The 16230-nt window shown below is 37.4% G+C and overlaps 1 protein-coding gene across 1 annotated transcript; it reads right to left on the reverse strand.

The window, feature by feature from the left end:
- Window positions 1–927: 927 nt before the first annotated feature.
- Window positions 928–14726, reverse strand: LOC121424471 (TM2 domain-containing protein 1-like). The gene is made up of 6 exons (XM_041620165.1): window positions 14497–14726; window positions 5085–5331; window positions 4002–4075; window positions 3227–3320; window positions 2139–2304; window positions 928–1563 (listed from the first exon to the last, which is right to left on the reverse strand). Exons 2-6 carry the CDS (start codon window positions 5222–5224, stop codon window positions 1450–1452), a joined length of 588 nt encoding a protein of 195 aa, XP_041476099.1. The 5' UTR covers window positions 5225–5331; window positions 14497–14726; the 3' UTR covers window positions 928–1449.
- Window positions 14727–16230: the final 1504 nt, after the last annotated feature.

The raw sequence follows: 16230 nt of genomic DNA on the forward strand, positions 1-16230 counted from the left end.
ATAAATAAATAAGTAAAATAACATTAAATTGTGTGCAGTCCCATATATTGAACTGAAATTAATTGGATTGATGCTAAGTTCAGTGCATGTAACTCACAACACATTAGTGTTGATTTCTGATAAATGCATGATCCAAAATTTTACATCATACACCAGTTTAAGGTACATTATTATAATCGACGTTTCCAAATCACATTGAAATGTTTTTTGCACAATTCAATCTCTCCATGTTTATCTCTATTGGTAGATTTCAAAATCAAATAAAAATCCAAAATCATAATTTTTAAGTTTGGATGTTGATAGCACAACATGACTGACCATGGAGTCATCGACCGTGGATGCTCTTTGACCTTGATCATGTGACCAGAAACCCTGATGTCAAATAATCAGTGAGAATTGAGTACCGTTTTATCCAATCTTCATGAAAAATATTTGTACACTTTTAAAGCCATGATGACATGACACTATCACTGTCGAAAAAAAAACACCCATGTCTCGCTTCTGCTATGTAGGCAAGACAAAAAAATGAAGTGTTTGATTCCATAAACAGCTCACATTTGACTACATACATGCAGGAGCATGAAGTAAATTCTGGTTCAGAAATGCTGGAAAGAAATCGTTAATATTTCTCCTTTATCCACACATGAATATTGGAATGAGATCTGGGCCCTGTTGTACAAAGAATTACAATTGATCCGATTAATCGCAACTATGGACAGCCAGCAACATCTATTATGCTTGTTTGATCAAAATATTTTCTAGCTATGATGCATATTCATGCATTATTCATTGTTTTATTGAAAATTCACTGCGCTTCTCTTTATAAAAAAGGACATTGTGCAAATTTTTCGTAGAAAAAATTATGACACTAATGGATTTCCATAGAGTTACGATTGATCAGATCAATTGTAACTCTTTGTACAACAGGGCCCTGGACTCTGTCTTACAAAGAGATACGATTGATCAGATCAACCTCAATTCTATGGAAATCCATCATTGTCATGACTATTTCTAAAGGAAAATTGAACAATTTCCTTTGTAAACAAAGAGAGGCATATTGAATTCTCAAGAAAACAATGAATGCATGCATATGCATCACACATTTCGAACAAACCTGCATTTCAGATGTTGACGTTGCTGGACATCGATCGCTGTGGTTGAGTGGATCAATCAAAACTCTTTGTAAGACAGGGCCCTGAAGTATTTTCATTTTCCATTATTCCATTATAAAAGTCATGTGACTATTAAATATAAATGCAGTCAGACCAATCCAAAGTGAATAATATAATCTCTAGGGTGTATCTTAAGTGGGATAATGACCCAAACTTAACTTTGCTTTGGATCTTTAAAGAGTACTTACATTAGAATATCTTCAGAGTTGTAAATATGATTTTAAAAAATCTAGATATAAATATATAAAAAGTCTCTATGTACAAATCACTGAACATGTCACGTCAGAACATCTTGTGGAACATAGTAAGTCTCATTGTCCACTCCCATCTTGATCAGCTTTGGGGCGTAGAAATCCATCTCATATTCTGAGCGATCAGCCGGACCAACCACCTGAAGAGTTTAATGAGAATAATAAAATAGGTGTATTACGCCAAGCATCACAATTGGTCAAACGTGTCGCATGACATATTTTTGCACATTGAACTGCAGAGCGAATAAGTGTACTACAAAAACTGACATTTTATCGCACATTCCAGCAAACCAGCGTTACTGTGAAAGAAAAGATGAGCAATGAATAAATACCATAAAACCTTTTAAAGACTTGTGTCTCTGTGTCCTATCTTATAAAACAAATAATGCACTTAATTCTTTATTTCAAGAATCTATTTTCTTGATATCAAGAACTGAATTGTTGATTGAATACTAATATTGCTTCATACGAACATTAGCATGTGCTGGCTAAAACTCATGTAGGAGTGACAACCCCTTTACACTGTAATAATCTAAGATCTGTTTTGTTTTGTTGATTATTGTACAGGGCCCTTTCCTCGCAAGCTCTGCTTTTCTTGGGGTCCTTCCGATTTCTATTCATGAATTTTGTAATCATGTATTTATTTTGATTGAGTATTTGATGGAAAGTAAATGAACTGAACTGAAACTTTAATGGTAGAGACAACATATAGTACCTGTGTTGCAATGAGTATGACATCTACAAAATGGCCAACAAACAGAAGACCCATGGTGCAGAATTTGAGTAGCCCTAGAGCAGGGTAGCCCAGATACATTCTATCAACACCAAACATTCCTAAGAAGATGGAGAGAAGGAGAGTTGTCCGGTAGGAGTAGCCTTTCCTGGATATAGAAAATATAAAAATATCAAAGTCAATATGAAAATGCAATACAGTCATTAAATTCTGCATACGTCAACCTTCCAAAAGTCAAATAATCACCAAAGTACTAAGTACAAGCAATTTGTCAGACTAGAGTCTTGTTTCATAAACATTTGCAATTAAGGTAACTGAGGATAATAGCATCCATTATGGCAGAATCAACATGGTAATTAAGATACACAGGTGGATTGACGACGATCAGACTTTATGACACAAACCCTGGGAACCCACGATGTCTTCTGGCTTCTCATAGTCAAACAGTATCAAACAGACAAGAGCTTTATACAGGTCTTGATGGTTGAGAAAAAAAGACCTTTCATAGTTTCATTTGTGACAATTTAGACACCATTCTCGCTGCTAATCTTGCATGAGATCAAGAATTACAGTGGAAACAAGAGGAAAAGGATCAGGTCCCTGTTGCACCATGACTTGATTTTGAATACAACTCACAACATCAAATGCAAATCCAAAATGCGAACATCTGATTACCTGAAAATCAAGTTGTGTTTTGATACTTGAGATTCAATTATCTAAAGCCTCATAAGAAGGTAGTATTCCTAGTTAAGTCTTATTCATCTATAGTTCATTCCTGACCAAACATACTCTAATTCCTGCCAATATGCTAAATGCAATTCTTTATTTCCTGAAAGACTCATACCTAAAAACACTAATTAAAAAAATGTAATGATCCATTGCAAATCCCTTTGTGATCCTCTAATCATTCATAAGTCTTGCATTTGATTGCTGATTTGCTTTTTGCAAAAAGGAGTGCAAAATTAATCTATCATTGTCAAAGATCGTTAAAAATTTGCAATGCCATGGATTGCAATGCCATGTGAGACAATGTAAGATAAGATAGAGAACTAAAAACAAGCAAATCTTACGTGTTTCTACAAGGAACTTGTTTGTGAAATCCAGGAGTGGTGCCGTTATAGGTTGTACCATCACATGTTATACCAGGAGCTGGATAACAGTCAACTACATGGAAGAATATCAAGAACAGAAATGAAGAAGTTAAAATCATTCTACAGCTGCTACAAGCTACGTATTTCTATTTAGAATTATTAGAACACATTCAGGATTTGTCCTTATATTTTGTTTCATTTTGTTGTCTGCCTATTAAGAAATTCATCAAAATGGACAAGCCTGTCTTTGGTACATTCCTGATTGGTCTGTAACCACTCTGCCTACTTTCCGTTTCTCACATGGTCTTATTATACTTGTCTAAATCCAGTTCATCTACAAACCATTTGCCATTTAGCACATTTTACCATTTGTCTAATAATAATTATATTGTATTGGATGGCTCAGAATGGAATACCAGAAATATTCCAAGAGTTTGGGTAAGAATCAAAGATGAGTGGGATATTGGCCTTAACGAGTGGAATATTGGCCCTAATGAGTGGAATATTTCTGGTATTCCATGAAAGAAAGCCATCCAAATAATCATTACCATCTATTCCACCTCTGGTAATCCCCCCGGAATGACAAGAATCAAAATACCCCGGGAGATTTGCGGTTAACCCATGTGGTATTAGACTATAGACCAACTGCTTGTACAACAAGTAAATATTATCTGCCTTCAGGAGCTTTATACAGTCATCTCTCTGTTCTTGCTTTGACTGCAAGAAAGATTGAAACCCTGAGAAATTCAACTACCATTAACACTGCCATCTGTACATCCGCTTGCTGCCTGAGTTACAGGATCTATTTCAGGGTCACTGCACTGATATCTGATTAAATTCATGGGTCAAGGGTCAAACAAGAAACTAAATATATTATCACCTTCATTGAATTATCATCTTGAAAAATATCATCAATGTCATTAATTTATATATCATCATCATTGTCTTCATCATCATCACCACCACCACCACCATCATCTTCATCATCATCATCATCATCACCATCATCATCAACAATCATAATCATATCATAATCATCATCACCGTCATCATCATATTATCATATCATTGGAGGGGGGCACTCAAATTACATTTTGATGGGGGTGTGCCTCACGAAACCCTGAAATGGGGGTCTAAGGAACAGACCACAAGGGTAAAATACAGGGTCTTGGGAACTAAATATAATACCGGGCGGTGTGAAAAACGGTCTACGGAATGGGACTGCAGTACAGTAGGTACGGTGCACGCTAGCACTGTGCATGTAAACATGTGGGCACTATGGGCCTATGGAGCTGCTAGCAGAGAGTTGTGAAGCTGTGCGTGCAGCTCCTGCTGGACAATTTTAGCAGGGCTAGGGAACTGAGATGTTTTGTAACGGGGGTCTTACGAGCCAGGCGGGGCTTCTGAATGGAACTTCTGTCATTCAGAGTATCTAGAGAAACTGAAAATTAGGTCTGAAAAAGGGGGGTCATCAAAGCGGCACGTACCACCAATATATGTGAGTGCCCCCCCTCCCCCGGGCATATCATCTTCATCATTATTATCATAATCATCATCTTCATCATCACATCAACATCATCACCACCACCACCACCATCATCATCATCACTATCATCATCATCAACACAACCATCATCTTTATCATCATCACCATCATATCATCATCACATCCCATCATCTACAATTATCCTCATATCATCATCACCATGTCATCATTCACATCATCATCATTATTATCATCATCATCATATCTTTATCTTCTTTTTTCCTTTCTCTTTGTCATCATCACTATCAACAACCAAAAGCATCTCTTTTCTGCTGATCATATCAAGGATACTGTCCAAGTAGTAGCTCAGAGCAAGTGAGATCAATATCTTCCAGACAGACAATGTCAAGAAGTAGACCAATGACAATACTCAGGCATATCCATAACTTCCGTTCACTCAGTCGCCTCAGTAGACACAGTAAAACCGCCATCAGGCCCAACTTCTCAACAGGAGGTCTTCAATGGGAGATCTTCTGTTCTAGGAGGTATCAGTTGTATAAGTCTTAAAATTCAATTGCACTGTTTGGAGGTTTCCAGTCTGTTGAGAGAGAAAATTGAAGATTGACAGGGTGGTTAACAAAGCGTTAAATCTGAATAAGGGCAGGTCCAAGCTATTTGACTTGTGACGTACGGGAAATTTAGAGACTTTAAAGGTGTGTAACATATAAAATAAATGCACAACAGAGAATCTTTTATGGATTTTGGAAGGCCAGTTGTATCCTCTTTATTCAGTAAAAAAAATGGTGATCTACAATTCCATTAATGACATATTTTAATTAATATGGAAGTACTTGACCAGACAAAAGCTGATTTTTTATTTAAAAAGTTTGTCATTAAAACTGTGAATTGAAATAAGCTGGAAATCTCTCATGTTTTCATCTTGTATCTTTTCAAGTTTCATTAGCCATGAATGAAATCATAGAACTCATTGTTGTTATTATGTAATAGCTCAAAATATAAACATCTGGGGCCTGTTGCATGAAATGGTCTTTCGTAGAACTATTCTACGTAAGAACGAGATATTGCTCAACTGTTTCACAAAGCCAATTTGGGCGATACGAAGAATGGTCCTTGGAAAGACACCTCCAGACATGTCCTACGTAGGCATGATCTTCTTTGCACACCGCCCGCCACCGTCGGCAATGAGAGAAAATGCGGTTACAGCAAGCCACACTGACATATCACCTTTAAACATATTTTTTAGGGGGTTGATGCGTTTTATCTGGGATGGCGCCAAGTTTTTTTTTTTACATGGGGGCTAGTTGTCATCACTTTTCAGGTCGACAAGACGACCAAAACGGAAGTCATTTTAACTTCTCTGAGGGTAATGTAAGCCCAAATATTTTCAAAATATGTTTTCTTTTATTCTCCCTATACGTCCTATCCCCACCCCTTTTCAATTAAACAATAAATAAACTTGAACTATGAAATGGGCTGCACTCTCTCTCTGACTCCTTATGCTTTCTCAATACAGATAATTAAACAACATGAAAACAAATTTCTTAAAAAGTAATTATGTAAGTAAAAAACGTGTTTATAACGTTCAGCAAAAAAAGACACAAAACTAAGATGTTAAACATGCTAAATCATTTATTTTTATTCATTTTCATTATAATTATTATTTTTGATGAGCTTGATTATAATCAATGAAAATTAATTCTTGAATGGATTTGGGATAACTTGAGATGTAACAAAACAAAGATCTGCAGAAATAGCTAATTGAATTTAAGATACAAATTAGGCCCATAGCTTACGAATCCATCACAATCATATAAATGAAGATAAGTTCACAAAGAAAAGATTATGAAAAGTCCATGCGAAGAGGCACATTTCAATTCGCAGGGTAGGCCCCAAAAGAATCACGTTAGTCATATACATTTTGTATATTCTTAAACCTTATTTATTCTGATATAAATTTCCATTAATTCAGTGATCAACTTTAAATATGACCAACGTTTATGATCGTTGTAATTTTTAGCATTATTTCTGGTTAACGGTATTTTTTCCATTGCGGATTACACTTTTTTCTATGTTTTAATTATTATGGCATAGCACTACTTTATTCACTTGTCCATGTTTGCAGCAATGTTCATATTTTCCTTGTCTTCGGTACTCATCATGCAACTGAGGTATGTTTATACTCTAAACACTCACATTTGTATTTCTTGCGTTATATCTAACAAATAAAATAAATAAATTACATATTTCACACGCAGCCTCTCATATTTTCCTTTTTAGTCTCCTACAATCAGACACTGTTGATTTTGTTTACACCATTCAAACCCTATTTTTACCTCAACAAATGATATATTAAAGCATAATTTGCAAAATTGTCATCATATATAAGTATTCTATAAAATATACAATATTGAACTACTAAAATGTCTAAATTACTAAGTTAAATCAATTTTTACACCGGGCAAGGGTCTCTTTCGTTGAAATATCAATGAAAGGTGTCTTTAAAAGAACACCGTGTTCTAAATAAGGGAAATAATGAAAATTTCGATTTTATTCAGTTATGTTTGTGAATCTTTAAAGTTTTTTCTCTTTTTATTTTAAACACGTATGCTTATATATGCTGTGATTCACAGTGAACAAGGTTATGTCATGTTAACCCAGCTAGGGCCAGGGAGCCGGGAGCTCCCTAGTGTCAGACATGACACACTTCACCGAGTCTGATAGACCAAAAGCTTCAGTCTCTGTATTTTGGTTGTTCCGCTGAACTACGTTGGCTCCACTCACCATACATAGACTGAAGAGCTTAGGGGCCCGTGGCTACAGACAACGTATAGTGAACTAGCGTTTTATAGATCGCGATATAAAACTTATATCAGGGAAATATAAATAACTTAACTACCTTGGACCGGAGTTATTGAAAAAAAATCCACTGGATGATTGAGAAATCTGTCATCTAAGACATTTTCTCCTGACCTGACGGTTTTTCTTGCAAGTTGCCATCTTGAATGACTTCATTATCGTTATTAACTTACTTAAGTTAATGTCTCGATATATCGCGATTATAACTAGTATCGTTTATCTTCATGTAGGGTAATGCCTCTCAAACGAGACTGAATAAAGTCTTGCTACTTCAGAAAAAAGTACTGAGAATAATATGCAATATGTCCTTTAGAGCTCATACGGATGAATTGTTTCGTCAGAAACGTATCCTTAAAATCAATGACCTGTACCGCTTGCAACTATTCCAATTTATGTATCAGCTAGATAGAAATAGTTTACCTAATGTCCTACAAAAGAAATTTATGACAAACAATACTTTACATTCATATAATACGAGACAATCAAATGACTATCACTTACCTAAAAGTAAAACAGTATTTTCTAGCAAAACTGTATTTTTCACAGGACCAAAACTCTGGAATTCTCTGGACAGAGAAATGAAAGAGGCAGCTAATCTTATACGATTTAAATTACTCATCAAAAAATTTCTCCTGAATTCTTATTGATTCAATCTAATATTTGTGAACTTCATACTTATCCACGGTAGTATTGAATATTTTTTTAAGTCAATATTTAATTTTGTATATAGTGTAAATACATTTGTGTTACAGTGTTTATATCTATATAATTTTATAGAATTTTGCTGATTATTTTACTCTTACCCTTGTATAAAGTTTTGATAGGGGGTCTACATTTTACAAGCTCTGCTTTTTAGTAGGCCCTAACCCTGTAAGTTAGAGCTCTGATCGGATCGGATGATCGGGACCACATACTTTTCCCTATGATTGGTATCGGTCAAAAAGATCGGCAGTAAATATCGGATTTTGCTATTTGTTTATCAAGCACAAAAAACAGACCCATATTGTCCTTAACTGACCTGATTGTCCTCAGCTGACCCCATGTATGCCAAGCACTACTCACATATCTTATTCTTCCCTTGGGAGTCTGGGTCTCACTGTCAAAAGCGAGGCAGTGATTTACGATTGTTCAAGGCCGACATGGCCCAGCTGGTTGGTATCACTACCAGCGTTTAATAGAATGGATCCCCCGCCCTCAGTGCGCGCCCTGGCCCGGCCTTGTAAATGTGTCATCGCAAGCCAAAGCCCGGCCGTCCACTAGAGAGAGGGAGATGGAGGGGGAAAGGGACCATCGGAGCTCATCTAATAAATACGCCAACGCAGACACTTTCCCCGATCCGATCCACACAGAGAGAAGGTGAGAGAGAGTTTGGGAGAGGAGACGGAGGGAGTTATGGACGAAAAAAAAAAGAGCAGAGAGTAAACCTCGTGGAATGATGCCAACTTTCATCTGAGGGTATTTAAAATGTGATCAGGCCTGACAGAAAATGTAAGAAAGGTCTGATTTTTTTATTGGGGTTTTTTTTTGTATGAAGTCGTTGTTCCTTGATGGTTGTTTTGTTGTTGCTTTTTTTTTCAACAAGCGTTAATCATGAAAATAGGGATGATTAAATGTTGAAGTAACAGCCTCGATGTCATATAATCATCAATGAAAATACCATATTTTGTATTCAAAGCAGTGGCGGCACTGGGATGGGGGGGAGATTTGAATAAAAAATGACGTCCATAATCCCGTAATTTAAACAAACAAAAAATCTTGTCTGCCCTCGGCTCGCCCCAACATTTTCCACATTAATATTCACTGAAGACAGCAGCTATGAATTTCAATACAAGAAAAAAAGACTTGCAATACTGGAAAATTAAAAGAGAATATTTCAGAGATAATTGGGAATTTACCATCACTCAGAAACGTTCTCTAATTGTTTTTCTCCTCTCTTCCACTCTGCTTTCACTCAAGATACAATGAATCAACTAAGTTCTCTCGTTTCTTGCCTCTGGCTCTCCACCCTCTTGGATATGCTTTCCCTTTCATCATCTCAATGAATGACCATTCACAGCATCTTTTTCACTCATTTGCAATGCCAGTTTTCATGCCCCGACACTGAATACTGGAAACACTTCTCAAAATCGCACCTCACATTTTCCATAACATTCCATCAAAAACATCTGCAAAAAAATTGTCCCTTGCCCACACCATGTCCCCACCCCCACTTGTGGCACTGCCCACGATACTACACATGTATTTCAAAAAAAATATTTTGCAAAATATTTCATTTGAAATACCTTTCAAAATTACGAATTTTTATCATTTGAACCTACATGTATAACTGGGTCTATTTTTTTAGACTAATCGAGAAAGTACTGGTGAAGGCGGCGTGTGTTGGAATGTCATTTTGATTGTGTGAGGGGATATAAAAAAAGGTTGCATTGTTTCGAAACATAAAAGGAATTCTCCGGCTCCCACCACCTATCCTTCTCTCTCTCTATCTCCCTCGCACACACAGATGGGGGAGGGCCCCCGGAGGGGTCAGTTTATTTCTGAAGTCACGACCTTTCCTGATAAGGGAACCATGTGGCTTCTTCTTTGTTTCCCCAAAAATTTCATTGGCTATCGAAGGTCCAATCAGCTCAAGTGAGCTGGTTGTGTGTTTACTTTCTGTTTTGAGCATGCAGACAGTATCGAGGGCAAGGTAGGGAAACACCATGGAGCAACACCTTCTTTCTGACCCTCTGACATGCGGGACCGTAACTCCATGGTTGGAGCTAGCTCGTAAATTTTGGTGAAGCCTTGTCCTTGCTTGGAATTGACCAATGAGAATCGTTCCCTCTAATTTCCATCCACGGCACTCGACGCTGATTGGATTTATCATCTGATAAGATCTCTTTCATATGACGAAGGTTGTTTACAAAACCACTGGAGCGTAATGCCCATCAGACGATTAGGGGGATTTTCTCAAGTGGATGTTTCCAAAATATTAAACAAGTCTGGTCCCTGGGGTCAAAGTTGTCAATGAAGGAGTTGTGGGCAGGAAAGGGTGTTCATATTTTGTTAGGGACGCACCATAAGATATCCAGGGGAGGGGGTTGGAAGTTTGAAAAAAACTTGACTTGCTAAATGAGCAACAACAAACTGACTCAACATCAGATTAAAAAAAAAACAAAAAAACTTGGTCCACTGACAAATCATCTCAAAGGTGAAAAAAAACCTTGTCTCAATGGAGGATGGGGAAAAAATGCTCAAAGAAAGGAAAAAAAAATCACTACCCTGTCCCCGAACTCTCCATCGCTACGATCTGGCATTACCGTATTTGAAACTTGAAAGTAACATACACCATTACTCTCATTCCTTTCAGCCCCCCCCCCATTCTCCCTCCCCTCGTACGGTACCGGTAGTCAGTCTCTCTCCCCATCTCTTCCTCTCGAGCTCACTGAATCATTTGAATTCCCAGGTCATCGTATCAGGACGGCCAGAATGAAGCTCCGCCAAGCACCTAATACCTCGATGTGATTGTTGCACGCGTACACGTGGTCTTTTTTTCAGTTGTGTGTTTCCTCCGATCCTTCAGCGCTGCATTCATATCACATTATCACATCCATGCACAACCCACGACTAAATATGCACTGGATTTATAATCAGTATCACAAACAAGTTTTATTTGTACCGCCAAATGGGAATAAAGTATAAAGATAATTTTTTTGTATTTTTGTGATTTAAGTTGGAAACTTATTCTTACTGTAACATGTACAAACTACAAATTTGAATTGGTGGTCATGAACAAATAATTTACTTTATGGACAATAAAGTTATTCAATTCAAAATGACATGAACCACCCCCTCCCCCAAGAAAAAAGTATGGTTTCAAACGATGAATGAGAAAGAATGACATGATTTTCAAAAAGTTGAGAGTGAGAGATGGAAATGATAACTTGAGGAAATGGAGGTAAAATATGAAAACATGTAGTCAAGAAAGGAAAATCAAAATTAGAATCAATGGAGGAGTACACCCCTCTTCACTTTCTTGCACAGCCTACATAACCGCTCATCTTACTGCTGGAAAGAAGAAAATGTAAACATGCTTTTCATATTCTTATACTGATTTAAAATATAAACCTGCTTTCAAAACACGACACATCAAGTTTCCTTTATATTTTGATATATAACAGAAAGTGAAATAACAATTGAGAACGTGAAACAAAACAGAGAACATGATGGGCTCAGACTTTGGAGGTCGCGATAACATTCTTGTGCACGGTGGTGGAAGTAATTTACGAGCGTAGCCTGCCAAATGGCGCTAGGAAAAAAGTGAACTGTAGTGTAAATCTTTTTCTTTAAGAGGAATGTGGAATGATTGAGGGGCACGCGACTCCAATTAATCCGCAGTTTTCTGCATGGCAACAGGTATTTTTTTAATCTCTATTGTGGTAACCCCGGAGCAATGATGACCTGAGTTAAGGACATCAAGACATCCATTTCACTGTTGCAGCCATATCGGCTTGCAGCATGGCACCCGACCAAGAGCTAATACAGCAAGCGCACAGCAGCTACGGCCGGCTAGTGAGCCAACTGAGGCCTGGCGCGGTGCGGGGAATCTTGCAACCGATCATAACGATACTTGGCTATGATCGGTGATCGGCATGAAACGATCGATCAGCATTGATTAGATCGAGATCGGCCGCCGATCCGAGAATCGGTTACAGGGTTAGTAGGCCCCTCCACTTTTTTCATTTCATTGCTACGTTTCAATCCTGCATATGTTATGCATTTTTTTTTCATTGTAAACATGATTACGAAATGTACTTTGATGATTGTGGAATATGAATATATCAATAAATAAATAAATAAATAAATATATGTAGTGTATCGTATCGTATTATTGTATTCGTATATTGCCTTGTAGGTGTGCTGGTGGAATGCAATATCGATATCACATTCGTAAATTGTTGACGCCCTCTCCATTCGTTTGTAAATATTTCATAGTTTGGCTGCCATTTTGATCGTTTTTGCTGTGTTCTTCCCAACTAAACATCGGTAAAGTATAATTTTCATGCATTTTTATCTATATCGTTTAAAATTAAAGTAGGCCCCTATTTTAAAATTGAATAATTAAATATTTTTAGTTTGTAGTTTACCGTATATATCCTTAGAAATATTTACACCAAAGTTTGGACTCTGGATTCACAAAAGTGTTACAGTAAAATGTAAGAAATTGTTGAATAAATCCCCAGAAACGGGCTTATGTCGAAAGGGTGGGTGCTGTCGCGTTAGGGTGCGTCAACGCGAACGCGAAGATTCGTCCAAAGCCCCCCCCGGTTTGGCCGAAAGGGTACGTTGGGAGCGCCACGTCGCGTCGCGTTCACTGGAACGCGCCCTTTTGTCCAAAGCCCCCCCGGTTTGGACGAAAGGGTGTGTTTAATAATAATAAATAAATAAATACAAATATTTATAAGAAAGCTGAATATAAGGTATTTTGTCAAACATTGCCAATTTGCACGTAAAATAGTGGATTTTTAATCATTTAAAGCATTGACAATTTGAGGAAAAGAAAGAAAAGTTCAACTAAGAATAATAATGATAATAATAATAATGATAATAAAATCAGATACCCACCCTTGCAATAAGCCACTTGGTGCCAATTTTTCACTCAAATTCATTTCCATAAATTCACTCTTTGGGGTGAAAATTATTATTATTATCATTATTATAAGTATTATTATTATTGTTATTATTTTTATTATTATAAGTATTATTATTATTATTATTATTATACAAACAACACGCACATATTATTATTATTATAGATACAACACGCACACATACACAACAGATATCTCACAAAATATACTGAGGCAGGGTCTCAAGTGTAAAATATAGTAAGGTAGGGTCTGAAGAGTTAAACGTTGTGAATGCTGACCCGACATCAATTTTGGCCTTGCCCTTCCAGGACACATCTGCCGTAAGTTTTATAATTTGGGGGACACCAAATATCTCCAGGTATACGAATGTTTTCCTTTGTAATAAATACACACCTGCAAAGTATAAAATTGAAGGTAAATTACCTTTTTTTTATTTGAAAGGACCTTGAAATCAGTCATAATTTTTTCATGTATCAATATTACACCATAAAACATTTCCACCGAAAAATCCTCATGCAGCATGCCGTCATTGTTTTTTTTTTACCTTAAAAAGAATGTTTGTGCCATATGATGATTTATGTTCCTATGCAAATTTCACATATCACTCGTCTTTTTTGTTTGTTCAGCTTTCTTATTAATATTTGTATTTATTTATTCATTATCATTAAACACACCCTTTCGTCCAAACCGGGGGGGCTTTGGACGAAAGGGCGCGTTCCAGTGAGCGCGACGCGACGTGGCGCTCCCAACACACCCTTTCGGCCAAAACGGGGGGGCTTTGGACGAATCTTCGCGTTCGCGTTGACGCACCCTAACGCGACAGCACCCACCCTTTCGAAATAAGCCCCAGAAACGACGGTTATTCCCGTCTACCTGAGAGGCTGAGTGACACTCCGTTTCGTCTAACAATAATATCGAACTAGTTTAATAGCCACCTAACTAGTTACTAGCCAACAAAATTATAAAACAATTAGGCCTACCTAACTTTAGCCGTTTTTCTACCTTTGAGTTCTCAACACCAAGTGTTTGTTACAGTGTGAGTGTGACTATCTATCTATGACTGTGAATGATTGAATGATCATGTCTAACTCTACTCTCTAGTCTAGTCTACGACTACGACGTGACTCACATTGACTGTTACTGTTATGTTAGATCCAGTTCGATCTAGAATCTAGATTTATTTTAGTGCAACTTCACACTCACAGTACGGTACTCATAATATAAATGGGCGAAATATTTGAATGCCAACTTACGGGTACAGAACACCAAAAGAGCAGCTAGCAGAGAAATTAGAAGCCAACGTCGCGCATCGCACACACCAAAATTACCACGTAGCCAACGAATGTGATGTAACGGCCGGAGATTTAACCCCTGTCTAATTTGAACGACTGAATCACAGTAGCATGATTATTTGATCAGATATGTGTGCAAAAGTATTACATGCGCTATGAATGAAATGGTTTATTGTTTGAGCCATGTACTCTACATGTAATTCTGACCAATCAGAATTAACAGTACTTTCTGAACGTCACTTCTTTTCTACTGTGCCCCGCCCCCCTCCAAGAAAAAAAAAATCTCTCCGAAAAAAAAATGGAGAAAATTATAAATGAGAAGAGAAGTGAAATGGGGGGGGGGGGGCGGACGGCGTTGAGGAAAGAAGTGCACCATTGTGATTTTTTCCCCCATTTTTTTATCAAAAGAATGAATGAATTTGATTAAAGTCACGAGAGATGCTCATCGCAGATATTCAGATCTAACTTTAGAAGAATTAAGTAACTATTGTAGCACTTGGGGAAAGCAGTAGCGGAGCCAGGTAGGGGCATCCGGTCCGTGCCCCCCCCCCCTTGAGAGGCACAACAAAGGGATTCATAGAGAGTACTCATCGACTCAGATCGTAACATTCATGATTGTTCAAGAGTGAAATGATATGATAGGCCTACTACATGCATGCAATTGTTTCAAAACAACCATTTTGAATTAAATGCCCGGGGGGCCACTTCCATTCACGAGATACCATGCGCGACCATGGGGTCTCGAAAAGCACCCTAAACACGTAATTTCCATATTCTGAAAATGCACCCCTTAACAAGTATTGGCGTGTGAAACCCTACCCTTAACAAGTATTGGAAACAAACGATACTCTTGGCAAAATTATTCCCTGAAATGAACCCTTAAACAAGTACAGGAATGTTTTATTGTTACGGGTCCTTCGGTCGTCGGCTTTACCTTATTTGGTTTCGTACGTACGTACGACCCTGCCTTCTACACCTCGCGCAAATAGGACTCTAAACACGTAGTGTTGGGGCAAACTTGAGGACATCCTTTATAAAACATTTTAATTTTGTTTTATCATCCCCGCAAATTCGACCCTAAACACGTAATTTTCCTAGCGAAATAGATACCCCTTTTTCATTACTTTTGTGTTTTTGACACCCTTATCACGTTACGTACGTAACGTGACACCCTTTTTACGTGTTTTTTGGTCGCGCATGGTATCCACTCGTCAATGTAAGTCCCCCCCCGGGATTAAATGCTCTGCTAAAAACAATGCTGTTTATTCAGTATGTGAATCGCTCAGTAAGTTGTTTAAACAGTTAAAACAAGTGTTTAAAATCTCAAACACTTGCCATGCTTATAATTTCATGATAGTTGACTATTTTAATTTGTTTAAGATTTCAAACAACTACTGTGCGATGCACATAGTAAAAAGCGTTGTTTAAACTATTTTTAACAGTATATAGTGTAGGCCTATTTTAATGAGACTTTTATATATTTTAGTTGTTTAAGATTCAAACGTTTGTTTAAATTTTCTTAAAAAATATACTGTAATGTTCATAATATAGGAAACAGGGTATGCGCTCCAGCTCCCGTCCTGGGATCTTGATCGGAGTGACACAAGGCGACATCGGGTTTCATGAAAGGACTTGTCAGACGTTTTATCCGACACTTATCCGATCGTTACCATAGGAACAGTGCCTCTCCAATCA

The sequence above is a fragment of the Lytechinus variegatus genome, chromosome 11 (assembly GCF_018143015.1).
Source record: "Lytechinus variegatus isolate NC3 chromosome 11, Lvar_3.0, whole genome shotgun sequence".
In the NCBI taxonomy this organism is placed as follows: domain Eukaryota; kingdom Metazoa; phylum Echinodermata; class Echinoidea; order Temnopleuroida; family Toxopneustidae; genus Lytechinus; species Lytechinus variegatus.